The 27,403-nt window shown below is 31.9% G+C and overlaps 1 protein-coding gene across 11 annotated transcripts in view; it reads right to left on the bottom strand.

Annotated features, from left to right (window-relative positions):
* Positions 1–27,403, bottom strand: part of LOC113401423 (protein lin-10-like) — a 120,160-nt gene that overhangs the window by 9,818 nt on the left and 82,939 nt on the right. For 6 of the 11 annotated variants that reach the window (XM_064220905.1, XM_064220913.1, XM_064220931.1 and 3 more), the window contains 14 exons: positions 22,881–22,909; positions 10,799–10,948; positions 9,064–9,189; positions 7,466–7,631; positions 7,003–7,243; positions 6,154–6,506; positions 5,789–5,953; positions 5,552–5,695; positions 5,186–5,375; positions 4,667–4,755; positions 4,361–4,457; positions 4,161–4,293; positions 3,516–3,580; positions 2,784–2,863 (listed from right to left, as the gene is read on the bottom strand). In XM_064220905.1, coding sequence (XP_064076975.1) covers positions 2,784–2,863; positions 3,516–3,580; positions 4,161–4,293; positions 4,361–4,457; positions 4,667–4,755; positions 5,186–5,375; positions 5,552–5,695; positions 5,789–5,953; positions 6,154–6,506; positions 7,003–7,243; positions 7,466–7,631; positions 9,064–9,189; positions 10,799–10,917 — 1,968 coding nt within the window. In that variant the 5' untranslated portion in view covers positions 10,918–10,948; positions 22,881–22,909. Of the gene's footprint in view, positions 1–2,783; positions 2,864–3,515; positions 3,581–4,160; positions 4,294–4,360; positions 4,458–4,666; positions 4,756–5,185; positions 5,376–5,551; positions 5,696–5,788; positions 5,954–6,153; positions 6,507–7,002; positions 7,244–7,465; positions 7,632–9,063; positions 9,190–10,256; positions 10,552–10,798; positions 10,949–22,880; positions 22,910–27,403 lie in introns of those variants that run through there. The other 5 variants (XM_064220919.1, XM_064220920.1, XM_064220918.1 and 2 more) reach the window with 3 other exon arrangements.

Here is a 27,403-nt window from a genome sequence, read left to right as displayed (position 1 = left end):
AACAATTTCAAATATGGACGCGACGCGAATTAATCGTGACGCAATTATTATACAATCTAGCATTCAGTAATGTATACGGCATGAAATAGAGGACGCTAGGTTCCAGCGGATCTTTTTTGTTAATTTAAATTTAACTGGCTTATTAGTATTCGTCCTATGCACCATACTTTGATATAATTAAAGTGTTACAAGACCATATCAGTGCCACCCACCATATATTAAAATTTGACGTTATCAACAATATACAAATATTCTACCAAATTAATTTTGTTAAAATTGTTACCATTTACTTGTTGCCCTACGCTTTACGCAAGCGCGTCTGCGTATATACCACATCAGACATTCTACCATCAAACAGTAATAATCAGTATTGTTGGGTTCCGGTTAGAAGTGTGAGTGAGCCAGTGTAACTACAGGCACAAGAGGCATGACATCTGACACCCCAAGGTTGACGCTAGTTAAAGCTTACCATCAAGTGGTCCATTTGTCTGACCACATTTATTATAAAATAAAAATAATAAATTAATAAAGATGCCGTTATATTTATAATATAAGTTTAATCTGAATGTTTACTTTCGTTCGTGTTATCATTTGCGATCGACCTACGAATGTCAATTTTAATTGCAAATATTAATATTGATAACAAAAAACATGATGTTCACTTTAAATGTTTTTACGAAGAAACCAACCTTGTTTATTTTATACTCATCACTGTTTATTTCACACTTTTCAGTATCACTTGTATCCTTTACAATTGAATCATAATTGTCATTAATTGAATCATCAAATTGTTCTCTATACGAATTACCGCCTTCGGAATCATTATTTTTCGTATTATTCGTTATATCTAAACTATTACTGGTCGAAGTTAAATCATTATCACTTTCATTGAAAACAATTGTTCCCTCCGAAGTATTTTGGTCGCTGATATTACTGTCAATATTTATATTTTCAGACTCGGCATATTCAGACTCGTTAACATTTTCTTTATCAATATTTTTATCTTGAACGCATATATTAACACGAACACTATCCATCAAAAAGGTTTCACTTGTATTTGATTCATCTTTGCTATTATTTTCAATATTTTCTTCAACGTCCGATACCAAATGAGTTTTTTCCACTTCACTCATTTTATTTACCTAAAGCAAATAATATTATGGAAGTTTCGATTTTGATATTAATAGAAATGGCGCATGTATAACTATTAATACGAAACATTTGGTCGTTTCCCAGCGATATGTTATCATTAAGTAAAATTAAACGACACACGTGCGCGTTAACGTATGATAATACCGACTGGTCTGCCACCGGTTAACATAGTGAGTCGGTGACTTGGTGCATGTGTGGTCAAAGATTATAAAAAATATTTGATTTACAGAAACAATGTTTTATTTAAAATTTCTCAATAAATTCGTCCTAATTTCCATAATACACCCTTTAAATACCATATTAATTTTGTTCGAACAATAATTTAACTTCATAAAATAGGAATAAATCTAAGATAATATCTCAATCCAAACGATTATTTGATAACTTATCGAAGTTATTATAGACTAGCATTAATTAATACGTATCACTACAAATATTAATAAAAACGTTAATCCAGTTATTCTAAATATAATACTCAAGAGACATATAATTTGTAGGCATAGAACTAAATATATGGATAATAATAATCTTTGAACGAGTATAATAGGAGAGCAAGGTCGCAAGCTACCGAGTCGTACCAAATGCCGTTTATTGCAGTCAGTAGTTGGCAGTTACTTCATGCCCCACTGAATCATCGCGAATCGAACATAGATTTAATTTAGTAAATATCAAGAAAATTTACCATATACGTATAAGTATTTCGTTCAAACTATAAACAGATGATAAGAATTCTTAAAAATGATCGTCACATCTGACCTTATTTCTTAATGGTTACTTCTTGTTGTTTTTCGTTCTATATCGATTTCTTAAGCGACAATACCGATCCTACTACTATATATCATCATATAGTTTATTTAAAATTGTATTTTAATACAATATTAAATTCAAATAATATTAAAATGTATATCTAAATATAGAATTAAATAATTTAATGAACATTGGACGGAAATAAATCAAGATGGTAATACAGAATAATATATGTACATATATGTTTAAAATGTATTCGCGTATAATTTGCTTTCAATTAACAAGTTTCCTTATTTGGAATTATTTATTATACAATGATTTCGGTGAACTGTATATTACGTTTATTTTTTAACATAAATTAAGTTCTTGGTTAACTTAACATAAGATTGTTAACTTTTATTCATTTTAAAGATATTCTATTTTGATAGATATGTTTTTTAACATATAAAGTTATTAAAATAAGTATAATATTGTATAAAGCTATAATATTGAAATAAAAATACAATAATGTCTTTATTGTATTTTTATTTCGATATTATAATAGTAAACCTAAATATTTTTTAAATATAAAATATTTAAAAAAAATATATAGTCTATGGTCCTACAATTATTGCGCACATCTGTATATACAAACACAGATGGAAGGTACAGACAGGCACAGACAGAAGGTAGGTAAGGTATTACGAAGTCATCATATAAAGTCTTTTATTAAAGTTGGTATATGTTACATTTAAGCTTGTGTTTTCGGCTATTTTATCCAATACATTAACCACTTCTTTACTTACTTTAGGATATTGGCGATTTTGCTAACTGCCATGTTAATATAGTAAAATTTTAATCAAACTGTACGTAAAAATAAAATAAAAAACAACAACTTTACTAACTTTGTCATCGAAGAAGCCCTGATCGTCCGTTCTTTGCTGTCCCAGCAATCTGTCTGTCTCTAAATCCGTGTCTGCTTCGTCTGGAATCGAATTGATAATGATAAAAACGTTATGAGATGATTGTTTGTATTATTAATTAAAACTCGATGAGGAAAACAGCAATGTTAGTCGCCTAGAAAATTTACAGATAATGCCATAAATATGTATGTATATTATTTTAAAACATAAGTCGTAATGAAACTATAACATTCTAATCCTGGATTACATCAATAGAAAATAACTGTTAAATATGAAATAAAATTGACACACTATTTGCTATAACTATTGTAAAATGTTGAAAATCGACTAACGGAGATTATGTGTTGATGGTAGTAATCTTTAAACGTTATAAATAAATTATAGTTCATATCGCATGTCACTGACTCTTTATTGTGTTTAGCATCGAATTTGTTGCTTTAATTCCACTATTAGCTCAAAACGAGTATTTATTCAATTGTTTTTTATTTATTTAACATAAATACATACATCATTATGGTTGCTTCAAATTTTACATGATAGTTAAAATGACTCGTTAGTTTAAGAATCACCAATATGATATAAATAAATTTTGGACTTATCGTCAAATGACAAGGTCATTTCATTTATTTATATATTTATTTATAAGATAATTATCTTAAAAATTTACAAATATTTGTTTGTTTCTTATAATTTTATAAAAATAAATCAAAATACCTTCGTCACCACTTGCTGGTTTAATTTCCACTGATTCCGTACTTTGAGCTGACGATGGCCTTTTTCTGAAATAAATAAAAAGTAGTTTATTTCACTAGCGTTTTATTGATGAAAGAATAATGAATCGACAATTTCATGTTAATATTATTTTGTGTTTATTCGAATCATATGTTTGTAAGTGTACGTTTTGAGAACGTGACGATAAAAAAGTTTAGGCATTTTTATGTTTAACATTTATGAAAATATTATTTTGTAATAAAAACGTTATTAGCTACATCATATGAAAAGATCTTTTTTTGTAATGTTATTATTGTATCTCCCGAGACGTGTCGTTCGTGCTGTTGTTATATTTTATTTACATAATTTTATTGCGCTTGTACGTTTTCTTTTGTGTTGCCAGGAAACATTTCAATCTAAATTTTTGGAATTCAAATTGATGATAATAAGTTTACATTTAACTGACGAGTTCTTCATTGGCCACATGATAAGATCAGAAACGTGTTCTTAAATCTCTATCGCCCAAAACACGTGAGTGTTTTATAGATGCGTTTTTAATGCATTTTTTATTTGCTTTAGTGCGGCTTAGGCCCGAGTGCGGCGCGTGCGGCGCCTGTTAGCCGGACGGCGAGTGCTCGAGTCCCTCACCTGGGGTACACGTCGTCGTGGTGCGGCGCGTGGTGGTGGTGCGGCGTGTGCGCGAGCGCGTGGCCCGAGTGCGGCGTGTGCGGCGCCGTGTCGGGCCGGTGCGGCGCCGGCGCGGGCGGAGGAGGCGCCGACGCTGCGAGATGATCACAGATATAGAAATAGCAAATTAAATCATAATAGAGTGATTTTCATTTTCTTACCTAATGGATCTAAGGAGTGCAGATCGGCATCAGATAACATGTGGGGATCCGTGTTTGTTCCGCTATCTACGATTTCTTCAATGGTGACTGAGTGTGTCTAAAATTAAAAAAACATTTTGATCAATTATTAAAAACATATGCAAGTATATTCGTACATATATATTCAAAATTATACTATATAAATAATATTGAGCTTTGTAATGAATTACTTATATAGTGACCGACTGTTTTACATAACAAGCAACACTAACAAATAACTATAGTTGTATTACCTATATTTTGAATATTTTAATTCGTATAACTTACCTGTATCAATGGATTGTTATTGTCTGTGTCAGACGCGTGTCCAGATGACAGTCCATCCTCCACGATGGGCAACGTTCGGCGATTTGGTTCTGTCGAAAAAATATTTTCTAATAACATCATACGACAACACAAATGATATAATTACGGTAGGCCCAATGTCTTTAATATTAAAAGAAGATTGAAAAAATTGGCAGATACCATGTAATTTGCTTTTATATTCCGCAGTATAGTATTTTATCTTTGTTGTCTTAATTTCAATTATTATTTAGTTATTAAAATTTGATTTCATATATTACATAGGTTGGTTTGGTTTATATAAACTATATCAAAAATATTTTTGTAGGTCAATGTTGTTTACACCTTTAAAGACTTATACTATCACTTAGTATGTTACCCATATCAGATATTAATTTCAAGTGCTTAGTGATAAGTTGATAGTGTACCTTTTTTAATAAATAATTTAAAAATAAATAAATAACGTACGCACAGCGTAACATATTTATATAACACGGCTTATACCTTTCATGTCAACCAGCTCGTTCTCCATGATGGCCATCGAAAGTTCGCTGGCAGTATCACTAGCAGCCGACGATAGAGCGAGTGCAACATGAACGTCTACTTGTTGCGCGGGAGACGCACACGCACTTCCATTATCTCCCGCTTGTAGTGCTGCGACGTCTGGTGTCGGATAGCGACCACGATGCTTCGGCTGCGCAAATTAATCATTTTATACAATCCCTATAATAGAATTATGTATGAGGCTTGGGTTGGGAGTGGGCACGACGATGGTCCAAGGAGTTAGTATCAAACCAGATACTTTCTCGTACTATAAGGCAAATATTCGAAATACGTCAAATTACAATTCAAAGAATCAGCAATAATTACCTGCAATCCTAGAAAGTCGGTATGGTTATTTAAAGCATGGGGTGAATCAATTCCATCGTTCTGTGGCCAGTCTGATTCACTGCCTTCAATGCCATTTTCAGACGGGCAATCTTGCGTTTGCCTTCGCAGCTCATAGTCTAACTCCTGAAACAGAAACTTAATTTTTTGTAACGACCACAATTTAAGAAAAATAATATTAATCTTAATGTTTAAACTAAAACAAAATGGCAGATCAACCTGAAAGTTCACAATTTCTTCAGTACTGTTCTGCTGTTGACCAGATAATGTTGGACACCGGAAAAACTCTTCCAGAACTTTTCTGGTCTCAGAGAACTCATATAAGTAGTCAAAAGCCGCTGAACTTGGCGGCGGTGTAACGTCTCTGCTCTCTGTCACTACTCTCTGCAAAACAATATATAACTGCGTAGGTATATTTGATAATGTATTACTTCGCTGACTTAACTTAACTTAATCTACATATATATATCTCTATAGACAAAACTGAAACTCACAATTATTAATTGTTTTATATAATTTTTGGAAATCTTTCGAAGGTATATATATATTTAAATATGAATCGTTCTAATTGTGTTATCATTTACCTGAGGAAACCCAGGCCTTGGTGACCTGACCTGCGCCTTCTGAGTTCCAATGCCGTATCTTCTGGGTGAACCCTCATATTCAGCGATGGGTAACTCCCCTATTACTCTCGTAACCCTGCTTTTATCCTCGTCACCCGAAAGCCAAATACCTGTTGGACTACCTTCGCTAAGTCTGACGTCTTCTCTCGAACGCGTCGATTCACTTCCATCACAACTAAGTTCACTTTTATTGTTCAACATATCACTATCACCATTTTTCATATTGTCTAAAGTTCTTTTAACACTCAAATCAATTTCATCATCACTAGCATCAGGGTCCATCCTCAAACCTAGAGACACAGAATTCAATATCACTGAAAATAAAAGGAGAGAAAAAAAGATTTATGAGTTTTGAATAAAGGGAAAGGATGATTAATACGAAATAAAAAGGTGTTAGCAAATGTGTATAGAATCAGTGAAACATAGATGCATAACGACGGGTGTCAATGCGATGCAGAACAGAAGAGAAGTATATTTTGGACAGTGACGAAAACCCAAGTAGAGCTATGAAGCAAAACATAAAATGAAATATTACTTCAAATTTCTAAAATAGAAAGTTGTCCCTTTTAAAGTTTTTGTTTGCATATCGAAAACTTTTCAAATAAACAAAGTGCGTAATATTATCATGGGATCAAAGTTTTAATTATATAATTAAACTCTACAATCAAAACTATTTATATGTAAACAAAATAATATGAAAATCAATAATTAATATTTTACAGAGTAACATTGAAACTATGTTGGTTTGTATAATAAATTTTCATACAGAATAAAGCGATGACAATAAAAAGCTTGTTGGCCAAAAATTACCTTTCCAATCATCATTATCGTCAAAAACCATTACTTCACCATCAGCGACCACTGCGATGGGACTGCTTTTGGTACTAACATCATTAGTCTTATGTGGATCCAATATTGGAGAACTGTTTTTGGGTATCCCCATAGTACTGGGTTCAATCATCGGTTCACGATCACCATTCGTATAGGGTACGGGTGACGTATGACGAGATATCATCTTTTTTGGTTCATTATTTATTCTGTGTATAGAAATCTGAAAATTTAAATAATTATGAACCTTAACATTTGATGTTTTAATTTTAGAATACATTTTCATTTATTAACGATACTTTTATTTTATAGGCAATAGAATTTAAAGATTGGGTTATGTTGATTTATTTAGACTGTTAATTATTTATGGACTTCGCCGCTGAACATCTTGCTGTGCTAAGTATGAATCATTTAATTTAATTGTTTACACACGAATCATACTTACTTCATTCGTAATGTTGTTATCAGCAGCATAGTCTACAGTATCTTTAGTAAGTGAGCGTACTTTATTTCTCAAGTTGTGCTTGTGTGTGTTGCTGTGCCTCAACTTCCGCACCGCCTTCATGCGGCTCTGTGAGTACAACTCCCTACCTCCTGCGATTTCTATTATCCTGGTAGTGAATGTCACGGATTTGTTATTATTATTATTTCCACGAGTAAGAGACATAATTCAGTTTTACAAGTAATAACTTTGACCATTTGGTGAAATCAAAATCAATCGATTATATCGAGTTTTTATACTAACTTAACTTTCACTATTTTTAAGTTAAAAAGAAAAAGCACTTAGTTGAATAAAATAATTCCACTTGATATTATTACTTGGGCAAACAATGTCCTAATATTTTAATCGAACAACTTTTGGTTGCAACATCGCGTGGGCATTGCTACACGACATCTGATAAAACAGCAATGTAAATGTATCTGGCAATACTAAATAGCATAGCATTTAATGCTCAGTTCATTTCTTACATTATATAGACGGGCTAGCACGATAAGATACATAAGTTATTGACAAAGATATAAGTAAAGTAAAGTAACAATAACAGCTTGTAAGTCTTCCACTCCTATCCCTTTTGAGGAGAAGTTTAAGAGCTACTTGCACCGCGCTGCTCAATTGCGAGGTGGTGGACTCACATGTGACTAAATTTTAGTTAATTTAGACACATGGAGGTTGTCGGTGCCAGGATTAGAGCCCGAAATCACCGGATAAAATTAAACTAACAAAGATATGGTTTACCTTTAACTTAAAAGACAGCTCTTTTGCTTTGACTTTTGCAAATGGGAAAAAGTGATAAAAACGCCAACGAAAGAATTTTTCCATCAAAATGAAATAAAGGTCGAAAAAATCCAACAACTTTTATAAATGTTTAAACGCAAGTAAACTAACATGTACGATGAACGCTTTCGAGTATCAACGTTCTCTACATTCAGTAGTAGCCGTTTTTTTAGTGTTGTCTGTGTAAACAGTGGCACCTGTGCAAATGTTTGCATAGGAATCCGTGTCTACTGGCACTACGGTAAGCAAAGACTGAATCGGCACGTATTAGATAGGAAAATTGTATATTCATCTCAAACAATCTCTATTATAATCACATTTTGAAGATGTCTATGATATGTCATAAGTCACGGAACTCATAATTTTTAAAGATATTCTGATTAAAATTAGTTTTTTTAAACATTTCCGAATAATGTTATTATGATTTATAATTACTTTAATAATATAGTGATAGATAGAGACAGTCATGATAAAGTGATTAAATCGTTATTATAATATTAGAGGAAGTATAAGTAGAATAAGCATGAAACAAGCATGTATTGAAGGGTTTTTCAATATTTTCTTCGCCGACACAGGTTGAATTATACACGCAATAACTTAGTAGTATTTGTCCGTATTTAAACTATATCCATTTGGGTCTTTAACAAATAATTTGAATTAATTTATATAAACTAATAGTCAATTTATTTAAATTTGAATTTGAAATCTAAAATAATTATTTTGTATTCAAAATGTTGCTATATAAGTATAAAAAATAATTTAAATACCTAGAGTCTCTAAGTTTGTATGTTCCTCCTTTAGTGTTAAGGATCACCGGCTGATCGTCCCTCTCGTCGTCAGAGGACACGTTGTGTACACTGATCATGTCTCGGCCCTCCAGCCCGGAATTCAGTCTGAAAGGATGCAAAAGATATTCATTTGACATGTGCGTTCTCTCTTATACACTAAAATAAGAAAACCGATTATCAAGAATCAAGATGACAAAATATAAAATAAGTTATATTTTTATCGAAAAATATTCTGAAAGCAAAGTATAGTTTTTTAACGAATTTGGTTAATAAAGCAATTACTATTACGAGTTCACATAAAAGTAATTTCTGCGACATCTATTCCAATGAATCTTAAGACGTTACTAAATTTTAAGTTGCATAAATCTTGATAACAGGTCTTACGAGTACGATATCAGGATAACATAAAACACGTTGAATTTATGCCAAGAATTTAAGCAAACCAAAAGTTAAAATATTTGGGAACATATTTCTTTAAAGCAGATGCTCCAAGTGTACGTTTGATAAGATAATGTTATTCATTATTACGTTCATGCAGCTTTTCCTGCATGGTTTCTACACTGCTCTTGGTAATATTAGCATAATTTAATCATATTATAAACCTTCTCAGAAGAAAGTCAACAAGGCTCGTTATAAAAAAGAATATTATATGTAATAGTCATCGTTTTTTTGTGATAGTAACTTAGCCCAAACTAGAAATTCATTGCGACTTTGTAAATACTTTATTTGAAAGAAGTGTATATGCATACGATGATGAGTGTATACGTATAATGAACGCCAGGATCGGAGTCCATTGTATTCATATAATACCGTGTCAACCCGAACATACAGACGAGTGTAAAAAGATGACTATGTTCTACTGCAGTGCTGTTTCTAAAAATGTTCATACATATTTTCAATTACTATTTTAATACTGTAACAACATACAAAGGTTATATTATAGCGAAATCATGCAGACATTTGTTGACAATGTATATTTGTATATAGAAAAAGAAAATATTCTCAATTTAAATACTCGTAACTGAAAACATTCCACTATGTCCATACAAAAACATAAAACATTTTCCATAAAGAGAAACATTCACAATTATTACGATCATATATCCTTCTACTATACAAAACTAAGACCAAATTACATGCCAATCTAGTGAATTGGAACATCATGGATTAACCATTTCGCATCCGCCCTGATTAGAGGGCTGCTCGCCTTGCGGTTAGTTCGAAAATCAGAAAGTTCTAAGCAAGTAGGTCGTGCGCCGGTAGTTAGCCGCCGACACGCGAATAGGTGATTACGTCCATTTACAGCCACGCTCCATTACTGTACATCGTAACCGATCAATATTATAGCTACAATTGGGTATATATTACGCGTTCTTTGCGTAGGTCTCTTTGAATCATGTTCCGAACGGATAACTTGGTTTTGTTTGGTTTTTAGTTTTTTTATTTGTTTTCTGCTAGTTTTAGCGTCTGAAACGAGATAGTTATTAAAATATTTTTTTGTGAGATATTTTATGTTTAAGTTGGATATTTAAGTTCGATGAGTAATATGAAGACTCCGTCTTATGAGATTGGGATAAATAATATTTCATCATTATCAAATATATGGTTTATTTTTTTATATTTTCTCATCTTCAGAATAGCTTTTATCCGTTATTTTTTTATTTAAGTTCCTTGTAATTTGTATTAAACAGTATAACAATGACATCTGCTTCACCTGTCGTGCTGGTGCTGCATTTTTGGGCGGCACTTTGGGAAGAGGCGTGTGATGCGCTCGCCGCCGTCCGAGCCGGGCGTGGAGTCGCCCGCAGCGTCCCGCAGCGCGCCCGCACTCATGTCGCCGGCGCCGACGTCACGCCTCCGCCGCCTCTACCGGCAATGCCACTTGTTTAGCGATACTTGCGATTGTACTTCTAATAAGTTTATTTTATAGTCCGATATTTGCATTCTTACAATAGAATTTTCTTTCTAGAGGATATTGAAATGATTTGTACTCGTCAATTTACATTGTGAAGTATGATTTTAACTCACTTTCTAATTTGTTTTTTCGATATTTTTTCGATTGTGTTACTAAGTACATATGTAATTATTTATTATTATTATTAACATTTGTCTCAAATTGAACGAATATCGGAATAATAATATTTTTTGTAAAAATTTAATGCTTAATATAATGCTTTTAAGGTAACTCCTTTATTCACAAAGGAAACGAATAGTCGTCTATTCGAGCGTATACCAACAACAGGATATGATTTAATTACTCTAAGTATTTATTTATTTAATTATATTTCACTCTGTGCAATTCAATCTGTCACTTTTGTGCTTTTTCAAATATCCCGAGATGTTTTGTTTATCTTAAGATGGAATTATAAATCAATATAAAACATGTTATAACAAAAAATTTGATGAAAGCAATGATTTCGAAGTAAAAAACAATTCATATGCCAAAATCGAATACAATTTTTCTAAACATTGAGTAAAAGAAAAACGCAATTTCGCATTAGTCTCGCAGGGACGGCGACGCGTGCCGCATGGCACGACAGCCAGCTCTGCCAAACTATGCGATCGATAATACATTAGCATCAAGGCTATTCAACCAGCGCAGATATAAAGCGTTAGGTAACAAGCGACAGTCTTTAAAGAAATTATTCATTTAGAAATAAAAACGTTTTGGACTCTACCGTGTCAAAAAAAAACCGAATACGATAGATTCGTAAATATAGTTATTAAAGACTATATCCCACGTATGACTGTAGCTATATAGGATTACAATTAAACACATTCAAAACTAAAGTAATGACCAACTCAATCCAAACACCTATATAAAACGCCGATATTTCAGAGTCTAGAATATGTAAACAGCTATATATATGTGGGGAAAACCATTTCATTTAGTAATTCCAGACACAAGGACGAAATTGATAGAAGAATAAACAAAACATGGATTAAGTTCTGGAGTTTAAAAGAAATAATGAAATCAAAACTACCCTTGAAACTGAAAAAGAAAATTATGGATGGCTGTCTGCTTCCCTGCATGACATACGGATCACAAACTTGGATATACAATAACTATGCAAGGGACAGAATACAGAAGACCCAGCGTGCGATGGAAAGGAGTATTCTGAATGTAAGATTGAAGGATAAACAGAAATCAGAAGAGATACGCAAAAAACCAAAGTGATAGATGCTCTCCAGCATATGAAATGACTGAAATGGAAATGGGCTGGTCACCTAGCAAGATCGACTGATGGAAGGTGGACAAAATTGGACACAAGCTGGCATGAGAGCCAGAGGGCGCCCTAAAGAAAGATGGGTAGATGAAATTAAAAAAATTGCTGGAATAGAATGGATGAAGAAAGCACAGGTAAGGAAAACCTGGAAACTGTTGGAGGAGGCCTATACCCGCTAGGGGCCTTAACAGAAGAAATGTAGGTATTCTTATGTATTTTTTTTTACTTTTTCTATGTGTGTTAAGGAAATAAAAAGGGCTTTATTATTATTATTATTATATCCCACGTATATAATTAAGTCATATTAGGGTATATATATAGGGTATATATTTAATTTAGGGTATATCGCTAAAATTGCGACCTTTCGATTTGAACCAAAAAATTAAGCTTTTAAAACTACATAGTCCATATATTTTAAAAATATTCGTATATACTATTTTAATGGCCACACTCGAACTCGTAGGCGGGTCGAGTAACGCGCGGTTTGTTGTTAGATTTATACAGAACGTTTTTATTGCCTTTTACTAACCATAGGCCTTTGTCATCAATTTGTTTTGTAAAATATTCTGGATAATATTCCTTTTTAATGACAGTTCTTTTAATATCAACTACAAGAATTCTCAAAAAATGAAGTATCTAGTAAGTAGAATATCTACTACTACTGCAAAATTAGATCTAAAATTTTGTATAAAAAGTACCTTTAAAGCAAACTTTAATAAAACACATCGACATTTGGGTACGGAAGATAAAATTGAAGTCTTTTGAGCAATGAAATTTAAGGGTTGAGTAAGCGTTATTACGCTTTATACAATTCTCATCAGAGGGTCGAAATGGAAAGGTAAAATGAAAGGAATATGGTCTAAATTCCTTTGATTCTCGCTAATTGGTGAGTGACCGAGATGACTGTCTTTTAAGATCTCGCACTTCGCCAATTAGTGCGTCTCCGGTGGGGTCGTAAGTTAAGCTATGAACTTTAACTTCGCAGGCTTATACGTTGTTGCTGACCTGTTTTCACATTTATCATTATAACATACGCAGTGACACAAGCGAGACTCTTGCACCAAGTAAACAAAAATCTGGTGGTTTTTAATGTTGTTATTTTTTTGCGAGTCTGTTCAGGTCCGTACCTCATCAGTTATTCTATCACCAAACATTAATACTTAATGTAAATAGGGTTTCGGTCAGAGATGCGAGTAAGTAATTTCCGGTTAAAGGGATATGATATCTTAGATCCACGGTTGGCAACGAATGATAATGATTTCTAAAAGTGCTGATCGCTTTTCGACAGGCTGTCCATTTGAATTCTGGGTGTTTATTTAAAGTTCTAATAATACAATCATTAATACATTATACGTATCACTATAGATTTTATTAAAGATTTGAGAAAGAAAAGAAAAATACTGTGTTTACAATGCTGAAGTCACATGCAAATAACGACATATTTTTGTCATAGCAACATATTTTTGTCATAGTAAAAATAAGATATTCTGCTCCAATAATAATTAATTATTAGATTCGTATCCATGTTCTGGTTAAATCAGTTTTATAAACAAGTGGTAACGCTTGACGATTCAATGACACTTTAAAGAATCTCTTTGAACAAAAATATTTTGAATTCAATATCTCATTCTACGTCAAATTAATTTTTTGCTCACAATTTGTTCCGAATGAAATAACAACAACAAACAAATACTTTGTAGATTAGTGCTTTGATTTTTTGTTTTATTAATATTAAAAAAAGGTAAACGATTATTTTTTTCTGGACGAAACAATGAGAGACAGGCGTTGAAGTTCCCGACATTTAAAACTTTCAAACGGGCTTAAGATGATTTTCAAATTTTACTAGAATATTATTTCAGTATAATGTTACTGTATTTGTGGAGTTTTTACATAAAGGCGACCAGGTTTCTGGTGGCGCTAAACTCTTACTGAGCGTATATGATAAAAAAGTTCGTTTATAAATATAATAATACCATAAAGATCAAGTGTTATACTTAAGAATTATTAAAAACTATAATTTTAAGAGCCGTTGTGCACGCAGCTCACAGACATCACGTGAACTTTACAATTTAAAAAACGATTTTGACCTTTTAATATTTTTTAAAAATATAGTACTTCATGTTAATATACAATTCAGTTTCTTCACAAAAGAGAAAGCACCCGCTTTTTAAAAATTTTGTACCTATTCTCTATTTCGGTTTATTTCTCAAATGAATAAAACACTATTAACCACATTATGTTATACACCAAAGATTTTTACCTAAATTATTATTTAATGATGACTTGTTTCGTCTTAGTTATCTTTCTATAACATTTAATGTATTACATATACTATTACTACTATATACTATTTAGTGTCTACCATCATACTTCCAATCAATGCAGAATAAGTCCAAATTATACAGGTGCGAAATTACCAAAAACACATACACTCACACACACAAAATTTGTAAAAATTCGTAGATAAACTATTTAATAAAATAGAATAGATTGTAGTTCTGTCGATGTCAATGCCCCCGATGCATTAACTTAATAATATACGTATAACTAAAAACGAAAGCATTAAGAAATGAAAATGTTATAAATAATTTAATTATAGCATATTCAATATTTTATGACGGTTTCCTTTTAACGTGAGTTTTTCCCGTTTATTAATTCACGTAATCCATACCACCGTTGATTACATTGGAAAATTATTTCTCAGGGGACACTTCGGCGCTTTCGAAGAAAATCCGGGGGAAATTTTCCCCGAGTTTTCTTTATGACGTCGCTTACACTTTAACTTCAAGTAACAACTTAAGCATAACTTCTGGTCTATTTACAATTTATGCTAACATCTGTGGCTTACATTTTAGGTTATAGTAAAAAACATACTAAGTTCAGCTCGTTCGGGTTCACATTTTTGTTTTATATTTATTAAATTTTTGGAACGAAGTTTTTTTTCGTGACTTACATGAGAGTGACTTGCAAAAGCATTATTCCACCTCCAGGCAACCTTTGCCTCTTGTTCCTTTCTCTGTATCTCTTTTGTTATATACGGCTTCATGTAATATTATTTAAACTTATTTTTTGTTATATTTCTAATTCATACGGGTTATATCTTGTCATATAATTATTCTCAAACGTTTTTGATTTATTTCATTTTCTGTTACTTAATACTTATTAGACAGCAAAAGCAATTGTTTCCCATCACACCTCTTTTTCAACCGCGCCAAAGCGTTTGAAGTTGCATATCCCAAAATCCTCCAAATCCCTGTTCAATCCATTAAAAGTTATAAAATACATTGAGTTTTGGGTCAAACAAAACTCAGTAACAAGCCCGATTTAGGAAGTTAGGGTGTTACACTCCCCTCTTCCTCGAAAACCCCGTAAAATTCACGTCCTAAGTGTGTTTATAAAGGAAATAGAGGGTACACCTGTGTTAACCCACACACTTTTTTACAATAATATTCTGCAAAATCTTGACTTTGACCGGGCCAACCAAAATTCGGTGAGAAGCATGTTATTATTAACTTAATTTAATTAGCAATTATAATATTTTGCACGATAAAATTTGGAGTCATGACTTACAAAAAGCAAAAAATGTTTGTTTCAATGTTGAAATACCTTTCTTGTACTGTGTAAATACAGTGATATCTGTTGAATTTATTGCAATTCTTTTTCCTAATAAGTTACCAACACACAATACCTGCTGAACGTTTACCAGTTGAAGAATAAATTCAAAATATTTTTCAAATTATATACTTATATTTATTCAGTTTCAATATTAAACGATTGGAATGACGAAACGCAGTCATTTTAAAATAATATTGAATATATTTAATTGGCAAAACACGGTACTGTAATAAAAAAACAACTAGATTTATTTTATACAATTTTATACTTACTAAATATTTTTCAAAATTATAGTTTTTTATGAGATGACTTTACTATCAGGAATAAGATTTTTTTGTTCATTCCCACGCCTTCCCTTTTTACAATGGAAACTGCTATCAACATACATATTCTTACCTACGATCACCATAACATGTTAACTCTCTTTCAGTAATTTTACCGTCAAATATAAACATTCTGTATTGCTGTGTTCCCGTTCGGAGGGAGAGCGAGCCAGTGTAATTACAGGCACAAAGGATACAGTATTCCATGGTTGGCGGCGCATCGACGGAGCGAGTAATTTTTACTATTTCTCATAGTGACCGTTAGGTGACCAACCTGCGGCTCAATTTTTCTAAATAAATACCTAACAAAAATTTTAAACCAACGACAAAACTTGTAACATTATTGTCATCATCGTCATACAAATAATGTATTAAAACTTAATTCAATTTAATTTCAATTTCATTTTATTGTCAATATCAAAATTTTAATATTGACAATAAAATTGATAGATCATCACATTGGAAATGACGAACGTAAATGCTTGTGAAGAACTGCGATGTCGACCTCATCAATCCTTAAATGTCGACATTTGAGACTAAAGTACATAATATTCATGAGTAAAAATGGTTTGTATGCTGATTTATAAGAAATTCTTTAAGTACTGTATTCGCTTAAAGAACAATGATGTTGCACCTAAAATAAAGACCAATACTAAATAAAAATAATTACCTTTTTTAAGTCTGAAATCTAACCAATACAATAACAGATGATTTAAGTTTTCGTTTACATTTTGAAATTCAAAAATTATTATGAATAATTATTAACAAAAAATATTACTGTGTTAAGACTTACACACACATAAACAATACATATCAATTCATCTCAAGCAAAAAATCTCAAGCTATTCGTGTACCGGATTTCACGAGCCGTAATTAAGGCTTGGAGGCTAAAACAGCACAAACAAACTAATAGTTTGTGTCTATACTTTGTTATTGATAATATTGTTATGGACGTTTACTAGCTGTCTATCGTGAGTTTGCTTGCGATTATAGTTGTTGCTTATTACAACTCAACATCCAATAAGTAGGGTAAATGAATGCTTGAGCGTGTATTTACAAGAAATCATTATAACAGTTTTAATGGTTCTGTTAACACAAATATTCTTTATTGAATACAAAAAATATAGGGAAAATTTACTTTACGCAGATTATTCTTTTAAACAACACATTTTTTTTTAAATGTATTTGAATAATTATATAAAAAATTAAAATTTCTGACGCTCCCTGTACGCACAATTTGGGCATCTTTGTACGTGACTCGTAATATTTACATTTCCTAAGTATGAAAAAACGATGGCTCTATAGAATAAACAAGCAAATTTAATAACTTTTTTTTAAAATACACATTTTAAAAATTGTCCGCTACTATCTTCCTGTTTACGCTTATGTGTGATTCTAGCCAAAAATGATCTGACGGATAAAGCGAAACCAAGTGTTAAGCACAAGTATGGGCAAGAGCTGATATACTAAATCCACATTGGCATTTAATTTTATGCTCATGAATAAAGAAAACATCGTGAGATAACCTTCATACCGAAAGATGTTCTAATTTCTACGGCATGTAAATCTATTATCTTCAACCCGCATTGGGAAATCTATACGTAAAAGCATTTACTAAGAAGGAGTTATTTCTAAATCCAGTAAGTCTTGTTACCGTATCGAACTCCTAGTCTGAATAAGTTTAAAACTGTATCAAAAATATTACAATATGTAAAAGAAAAAAGATGCTGTAATTTCTAAATTAAATATTTAAAATAATTTTACTATACAAATAATTGCTATTAAGTTCATTGTTGTTATGTTACGCGGTAAATTTTCGGAAATTGCCTGGAAACATTTGTTTTTGAATTTTAGATTTTCACTAAGAGAAATTGCTTTTTGAATTAAGGTTTACTAAATAAATGTGAAACCGTTGCTTCTTAAATATATTTTTTCTAGTTAAATAATGTGGTCTGGTAAGAAGTAGTAGAAGTGGTAGTAAAAGATCTTTTTTTTTTTTTGTATCTGTGGTTGTGTATTGCTGTTGGCCCTACTGGCCTTTACAGCGTCACCGAACGTTGGGGCGAGTGCTAAGACTCTGCCTTAAGGTGAACCCTTTTGGGCTCGAAAGTGACGTTCGTCCTGAGGGTGTCTCCTATGAGATCGCACCTCGGCTCAGAACGTAGTCGGTGGGGTGTGAATTTAAGCACTGAAAGAATTTACTGACGTCACGGCCGCCTCCGTGACGTCGCTAATCTGGGTCCTCGTTTCCGCCGGCGGAAACGCTGTGAGTGTGAGTTGTGTAGTGTGGTGGTTTTCCCTACTACTAGTGGTGCGTTTGCGATAGTGAAGCTATCGTCGTTGTCGTTCAGGACGTGCATAGGTCGCCTGAGTCTGTTGGGAGTAAAAGAATTGAATAACTTGTTTAATAAATACATGAACTATAATCTGAATAAGCTGAGCTAAGAGAGCACATAGCTTTCTTGTCTTTCAAGGGCGTTGTGTAAGCTCTCCTGGGTAGGTGGCACAACTCATCAAGTATTCTACCGCTAAACCGCAATACTTACTATTATTGTGTTTCGATTTCAAAGTTGAGTGAGCCAGTGTAACAGGTACAAGGGACATAGTATCTTAGATACCATTATTGGTTTCACATTGGCAATGTAAAGAATGGTAATTATTTCTTACAGCGCTAATGTATAGGGGCCACTTCCCATCGGGTGATCCATTCGCCCGTCAATCAATCAATCAATCAATCAATTCGTTTTCTTAAGTAGAGAGGCGCGAAATTATTTTATTTATTTGTAAGTAGTAATGTATTTGTTTATGTTTATCATTATATTTTAATATTAATAAAAAAGGAATACTTGTCGTTTAGTAATATTTTTAGCAACACTATTCACATCTTGTTGGTGTGTATAGATATATGGTCTCTAAAACTCAGAGAGTCGATGCATCTTTTAAGGTTAACTTCTATGAAAATCGTCTATTAACATAAAACGATGCTAGTAAATTAAAAGGAAACAATTTTGTCTAACGCAACAACTGGAATTATGCGAATTTTTCCTTGCTTATGGCGTTCAAACCGGTCATAAAGGAGCCTCATTACCGGCACGTGGGGAAAGCCGGAGAACAGTTATACCTATTCTCGAAACACGGCGGGCGAGAAGATTACACTTTACGACGCGGCCATATTGTGAAACTTTGTGATGGCGTATTCGGGATAGACGTAAAACCACATGGTGCTGATTGATTCGTAAAGTCCATACTAGTAATGAAAATGTTCGTAAGACTTTATTCATAATACAGAGACACGTGTATATATCCGGTTACATGTATATACACATACGCACTGTTTATTATGATGGATAATTAATTTATCAAAGTATTGATAAATAACGATATCATATTTTTTGTTCTAATAGCATTTACTTAGCATTATTTGCTTGTAAATTTTCTATGCGTTATTAACAATCGGAATAGCGATACCTATTCATAAGTTATACTTTATTTTTAGTTGAAGATTGAGAAGGAACACCTACGGAGCTCGTCCTTAAAATAAAGATACAGTAAAATATTTTTTTTGAAGAATTTCTCTATTCCTATATATAGTCTATGATGTATGTTTTTATCAATCAGTTTAAATGTTGCCTTATACACATAGAAAAAGATTAAGTAAATATGGCTCTTTACTGGATCGTATAAACGTAGCCACTTCTTAACGCTTAGTTAAGATTTATAATTTTTTCTAATCAAAAATAAAACAAAGACAAAAAAATTAAACACGAAAGTAAAGTTCCGAAGACATTGTTTAAAAGAAAGCTGGTTACTACAAGTTCTTTAATTTTTTTGTTTCAAAACTCTTTTTAATTGTTAAGTATAAAGAAAATATATCTTGGGTGAGAGAAAATAACTTCTTTTAGAATTCATCAGATACTTTTCCTATTCCTTTATGTTTTCTTTCGCAATCGTAGGCAACACGAGAGTTATGTACATTTGAGTAACGTACATAACTTAAAATAACTCATTAAATAATATAAAAACATTAATGACCGACCATGAGATTATGAGGTCTGGGTTTGTACCCACAATCAATAATTAAGTTTTCTAAGCACTGGGCTATCCCGGCTCTTATGAAACTCTAGCAATAGATATTAAAACTTTTTTATTTAATAGATAGACGGACGGCCAAATGGGCCATTTGGTAAGTGGTCACCACCGCCCATAGACATTGACGCTGTAAGAAATAATAACCATTCCCTACATTACACATTGGTTGGTAGCTAAGATATTGTTTGCCCTTGTTCCTGTAGTTACACTGGTTCACTCACCCTTCTAACCGGAACACAACAATACTAACTATTGCTGTTTGGCGGTAGAATATCTGATGGATGGGTCGTATCTACCCAGACGTGCTTGCACAAAGCCCTTTCACCAAGTGAAACTAAATACAATAATCGGTTAACCGCTTTGAGTTGTTGAGCATGTTTACAACACTTACATATATTTCTGATAATTCGAAACCGATTCCAAGAAGCATGTTCTAAAGCACATACATCTGTTTAAAGACAACAATGTTTCAAGTAAATTGTACTTTAAATTAAATATATAAGAATGAAAATGAACTATAAGCTCGATTTAAATCTTGAAAGCTGTTAACGGCGGTATGTAAATTTTTTAATTACGTTATTAAGACTATGGTGGGAATTTTCTCAAACAGTTTTAGTTCTTTCATTTTAAATAAAATATCTATAAAATCTTCATTGGATGCTATTTAAGTCTATAAAGGGGGCAAAAATTGTATGTGTAAATATAATTACAACAGTGATTCTCTTGAGATAATTTGACATGGAGCATAATTTATACATACATCAACACATCTATTATTATGATATTTAGATACCGCTTGAAACGAAGACATTGTTTTCGTAATTTGTGTACAATATTTGTTGAAAAATTAAATTCTAATGTAGTAACTTTTATCGTAAATATGAGTTGAATCGATTCCCTCCTGACTATATCTTTATTATAATTCACAATTTCCAATTGTAAATGATTAAAAAATAGGACAAAAAATCCTGCTTTTCTTCTGATTTTCTTTCACCGATTTAGTGTATTTTTTTTTTGCGAATTTGGTGCTGGTTTTCACTTTAACTGCTATAAATAAGAGTGTTGCTTTTATAAAGCCTAATGATTTCAGTCGGAAAAGAATAGAGCAACCCCAACGCTGTTGGGGTCTTCTTGAGAGTCGTCTGAGTGATGTTTTTTTTTTTTTGTGTTGAGCTCATTCATCAATGCCATCAGCATTTAGCGCCTCAAAGAACTTATTAGACGGGAATCTAACCCACCAACGAAAGCATTCCCAACTAGGGTTGTCGTCAAGCGGACGGCAAGACCCTTTTGATAGTAATCGTACGATAATGATGTCATGGAGAATCTCAGTTTTAAATAATTAGAAACTATATCTAATAACGCATTTTTTTTAATATAGCTCCACACTCAAGCAAGTACTAAACCTAATCGATCTTTATCGCAATGTATATTATACGAACGCTTAAATATATAATTTATAATAATAGAATACTTTTGTGGATGGGCACTATCAGAGTCTAAGTAATAGTGTACCTAGATGAAATGGTAATATTTATACTAATATATAGACCCGAAAAGTTGGCTTATTTGAATGGCTAATGAGGAGCTAACAGTCCGATGGAAAATAATAAATGTTTGCCTTAGATAGTTGATTTATTGAGAAAGGATATTCGCTTATAAGACTATAACGCAACGATTGACAGAAGCGGAGCAGTAACTTCTAACACGGGTAAAAACGCACATAGCAGCTAGTGAGCCGATTTCTAAATATATATTCGCTTCAAAAAAATGTCTAAATCAACATGTGTGCATGGGTGACCTTGGCAGTAATAATGTAGATCTAAAACATGTATGATATCCATTTCAATACCAACAATCCGCAGATTGTTTTTCTTACCTGTACTGATTTATAATTTAATGCATATGACGAGCCTGTCCAAAGTCGACGTGAACAATGACAGCAACACGACTCGCAATGAAACAAATGAACCGCTTAATAAATAACTATAAAATAATTATGAACTACTCAGCTACACTAAAACATTGATTTTGTTGATAGTCTATTTAAACTATTCTACAATTCTAACAAGTAATGATGGATAGCTTTGTGTCTACCCATATTCTGTTTCTCTATATATCTCTCTACAAAAGCCAGTTCAAGCTAATTTGTACATGCATATATCAGCCCATCTATCCCACATCTGGACAAAAAATTCTGTTATCATGCCTAAGGAACAGTAACCGCTTTATAACATAAATATCGCAAATTTCTTCTAATACATGTTTTCTCGCAATATCTTCCTTAACTGTCGAATATGAAATGAATTGCACCGAAACGAAATTTCTTAGAAGTGAAATTACTTTTGTATTTGGAATTTTTCGCTTGTTAATAGGTTCGATGTGGGAATATGGCCATGTTTTTAAAGTCATGGCATCAAAAATTTCATCAATTTTCACTAGCATGCATAACTTAGAGCATCATAATTTAGATTTTAATTAAATTTTAAGTCACATTTTCGATAAAATTTTGTAATTAAAATTTACGTTCAATGGTACAAACCTTTTCTCAGCATTTTTTCCGCTTTATACCTGAAACAAGAATACATTTTATATAACAGGTCTTGTATTTCCTTCATATTTATAAATAATAATAATCGACGGCTTGTGGCATGTTTTATTAATAAATTTGTAAATAATTTTCTCTATATATGTAGATATTCCCCATTATACGTAGGTATATACGTACGTATATGTACCTATTTGTCAATTCCGCTTAACTTGGTTCTATCTACACTTATATACCTACTCGTACATGCTACGCCAAGTCGTTCCATTTCGAAGTACAATAGAAGCGAAGAGACAAAGGATTTTCATTTTGAAAACAGCCTATACATAAAACAAAATTATGTATGTCACTCTGGCCTAATTTTCTAATGCAATCATTTCCCGTAGCGCTGACAGCGCTTGAAAATTGTCATGTAAATTTCCTGCCAAGTGCGCGTACGTTGAATGCGAGTGTTGAATAAGGACAGCAAGGCTTTGTGCTTGAAGATTTCATGACAACAGCCCGAGTGGTACGCTTTCATAAACAGGTGTTCGGTTCCTTAATGTAGGAGACGAGCTGTAAAAACTTGCTTAACGGAGAATTGGTTGCAAGTTTACATTTTGAACATAAAGAGACGAGGGAGCTCGCGTCTTTTTTATTACGTCCTGAAATTTTCAGAAATAAGAACATACCTTAATATTTTTTGCGTTCTGTTGCATCTACTGAAGCTACTCGCATGCGATGTTTCATAAGGATGAAAACAATGGTCTGAACAAAGGCAACAAAGATTTTTTTTAAGGTCTTTAATATATATTTTCTTGTTTAAAAAAAAACTAATTTTAAAATACTAATAAATACTAACTAATTTTAAAATAGCGATAATTGCAGTAAGACAATTTATATTAGTACTTTTCATTGCCAAATAATACCGTAACCGCAACATCTTAAATGTCAGTACTGTAATGGCTGTCTCAACCACCCTTGAGACATAAAGCAATATAATTTTATTGTTTTGTGGTAAAATACAACAAACAAACAATTTTCTTTCCCGTGTTCTATGAAATATAATACGTCTAAGATATCCTTTATCAAAAAAGTAAATATTTAAATTTTAATTATTAACATTAATATACATTACTTAAACTGTTTTTAAAATCTCACCGTAGATAAATAAATAAATATTATCATAGATGCTTCAGATTACTCTTTTTAAACATATTTTGAGTATCGTCCAGAGCTGGCGTACGACGCGTCGGTAATTATGACTTCATAACGCCAACGCCACTGCTAAAATGTTTGCAGACAAACAAAATGATAATGGATTATGACTCATACCATTTACATATGCGCATATAAAGTTCTAAAGATATTTATTGAATGAAAGAAATAAATGCATTCGAATTTAAACTAATGTAATTAAAATATATTTTATATAAGTAGGTAATCTGATTCGATTTTCGCTGTAATCAAGGCGATTTTCTTAAGAAAGCTTTAAGACTATTGAAGACGCTGCTTCAATACCTACATGACTATCCATGAAAAATAACATTTACCCATAGATTATCACTGTATATATATATAATTAAAATATATATAATTCACTATTTCTTTCTGAAGTAGACAAAATATTTGCAACTATACAATGATAATTAAATATTAGATATTAGATATGTAACTATAAAATCAATATTATTTAAAATTATAAAGATGTTGTATTTAGTATAGATATTTTACTTACAATATAATATACTAAATAATGAAATCTGTAAAACTTTTTCATACTTCTACCATTTTCAGTAAATTCATATAATACTCGACTTATAACTTCATAGCGCTGATGCGGACCCGTCTAAAATGTTTGCATGCAAACAATGTTCCTGTGCTCTCGGGCTAGCACTTCATTTGCATAATATGAACATAACGAACGTATTGCTTTATTTAAATATGTATCAATTTCATAAAAAAAATACTCTACTTTAGTACGCTACTACCCAGGCAATTAGTAAAGCTACAGAAAATAAGTGAACTATAAAAAGTAATAAAAAATAATGGCATCCCTTTGAATTGTTCTCACTAGACTACTTTGTCTGGGGATATAAAACCAACGCGATTCATAAAATAAATACTCAGACCGCAAACACGTATCGTGAGATCTATATTAAATACTAATATTTGTCATCATCGGAGATAGAGGCTGTGGTTTTTGATAATAAATGTTCACAAAGAAAAATTATTACATAAAATAGATTTATTACAAAACAAAATATATAAAGTGGGTTTAATGGTAAAAGCATTTTCTATCAGCCAACTTCTTTCTTCTTCAAAGGATGTGCAGGAATGACCGTTTACTTTTAGTTACTTCGATTGATGTGCGAAAGAAAAGATTACCGATTTTGAAGAAAAACAGTTCACTCATACTCGTACTAACCAATGAGAAGACTTTTTTTTTTGTAATGTCTAATTAAAAAATACTAATCTGTATAAGTAAAACATATACAGAAATGCAGTGTGTTTCGGAGAAAGTTTTATTATACGATATTATTTTATAAATATCTGCGCTGCGCAATTTCAGCGATGAAATTCAATTTAGGTTATAGACGTATCAGGCGCGGATTTCATGTTCTTGTTGATAAATAAAGACAAAATTTGTAATAATCAGGTATAAATATGACCAAGTAATATGATTTATAAATTATGACTTTTTATTTATACAATAATTATGTGCAGTATTTCACGTCATTTTCGTGAAAATGAATTCGAAATAAAAAAATCCACTCTTGATTGTAAACATTCCACACATCGTGCTTATACGTACGGGATTGTCTCCTGTTTATTGCTTCATTTCAGAAAGGTTTTAAAGCAGATAAGTGCTGTAAGTGAGGCCGTATTAGCGCATGTACACACACGGGAGCCGCAACGAACGCAGCGTGTCCTTTTACTTTAAAACCTTTGCTTCATGAGATTATCTTTTTAATTCACTGAAAATAGTCACTGTAAATCTCATGTATGAAGCAAGAATCTTCTGAAGAAAATGTTAAAGTGTGCTATTATAGTGAAATTTATAATTATAGGTAGTAATAAATAAAAGGCACAACCTTTAATGAGTAGGTACTTACGTTATATGAGAAAATTATATAAAGTTTGGGTCGTAATGTATTAAATTTAATTTTGTATTTGTATATGTTCAAAATCCAGCCAAGGAAAAGGACGGAGGAAATTTTTTTTGAAATTTATTTCCTAAAAAACTGCATTGTAGACTAGCAAATTTAATATCTATCACTTGTTACTAGTTTTTCCAACAAATGGATTATTTGTTAGGAAAAAAATATTTTTACAGCTCGAAAAAATATACATATTTACAAATTGAAATTGGTGTACCATAATATATTGACAACTGCGTATTATTAATTTACGAATTAATATAATATGAAAATAACATTGATATAATTAGTTACCACGCGTGTTGGCACTAACTTAACTACAGCCAACCAATCGGATGTATGGTAGTTTTTAATCATTCACTCGACATAACAATTGTCTGAATGTGACCTCAATCCGATCAGAACCAGAATCAACACGATTATTAAGACTATCACAGATCCTTCACCATACTTCTAGGTGTGAATTAAAATGAAAGATTCGTTTAGTCGTTTGACTATGATTGAAGGACAAACATTTAAACACATATTCATAATAGTAAAATTATTGTTTGGCTATCACCAACAATTGTGCCATATCTCATGAATATTGTAGATTTTTAAAACATTGTAGGTAGAATTAATCCACAGCCGTACATTAAATTTTAATCTATAAACACATTTCATTACTCATAATAGTTGTATTAATCAATAGAGACACAAGAGTTGCTTGACCCGACGACGCCAGCAGAAATTGATTATACATTATCTGTCTGAGCAACGGCGGCTAATGATAGAGTAAAAGTACGGAAACCGATCAATCGCTTTTTATATAAAATAGCTGACTACGAAAAATATAGAATAATACTTTAAGCAATTACTTTTAAATATGACACATATACACATCAGGACACACCACACACCTCTGTCGCGAAATTTCATACAACTTTTTATTAAAAAAAAATTCGGCATAATATGTAGGTTACCTTCATCATAATTATATTGATTTTCATAAAACTTAACCTAGATCCATCAAACCTTATTCCGATAAATAATTAAAACTTCATTACATACTGACATGCGATGTGGATAATGTTTTATTCCTTGTTTTCCTATACAAATTAGTAATAATAACTAACAGAATAATATTTATTTATGCATACATTTAACATGAATAAAGGCGAGATTTTACATTTTTTTTTTTTTATTTGATTTTGATCGGTTAATAACTATTGGGAAACTGGCATTTTACTGGTTTTTGCCGAGAAGTTTCATCACGCTGCATTGGTTTAGATGAAAGATTAGCTGGTCTGTCAGTGATGTCTGAATGTTACGTATTCTTACAAGTGTGTTTCTTCACCAGTAATACGATATGATTCAATTACCTATAACCGCAAATTA

Source organism: Vanessa tameamea, chromosome 2 (genome assembly GCF_037043105.1).
Source record: "Vanessa tameamea isolate UH-Manoa-2023 chromosome 2, ilVanTame1 primary haplotype, whole genome shotgun sequence".
Taxonomy (NCBI): domain Eukaryota; kingdom Metazoa; phylum Arthropoda; class Insecta; order Lepidoptera; family Nymphalidae; genus Vanessa; species Vanessa tameamea.
Note: the sequence above shows the minus strand (reverse complement) of the source record. Positions and strands in the feature narration are given on the sequence as shown.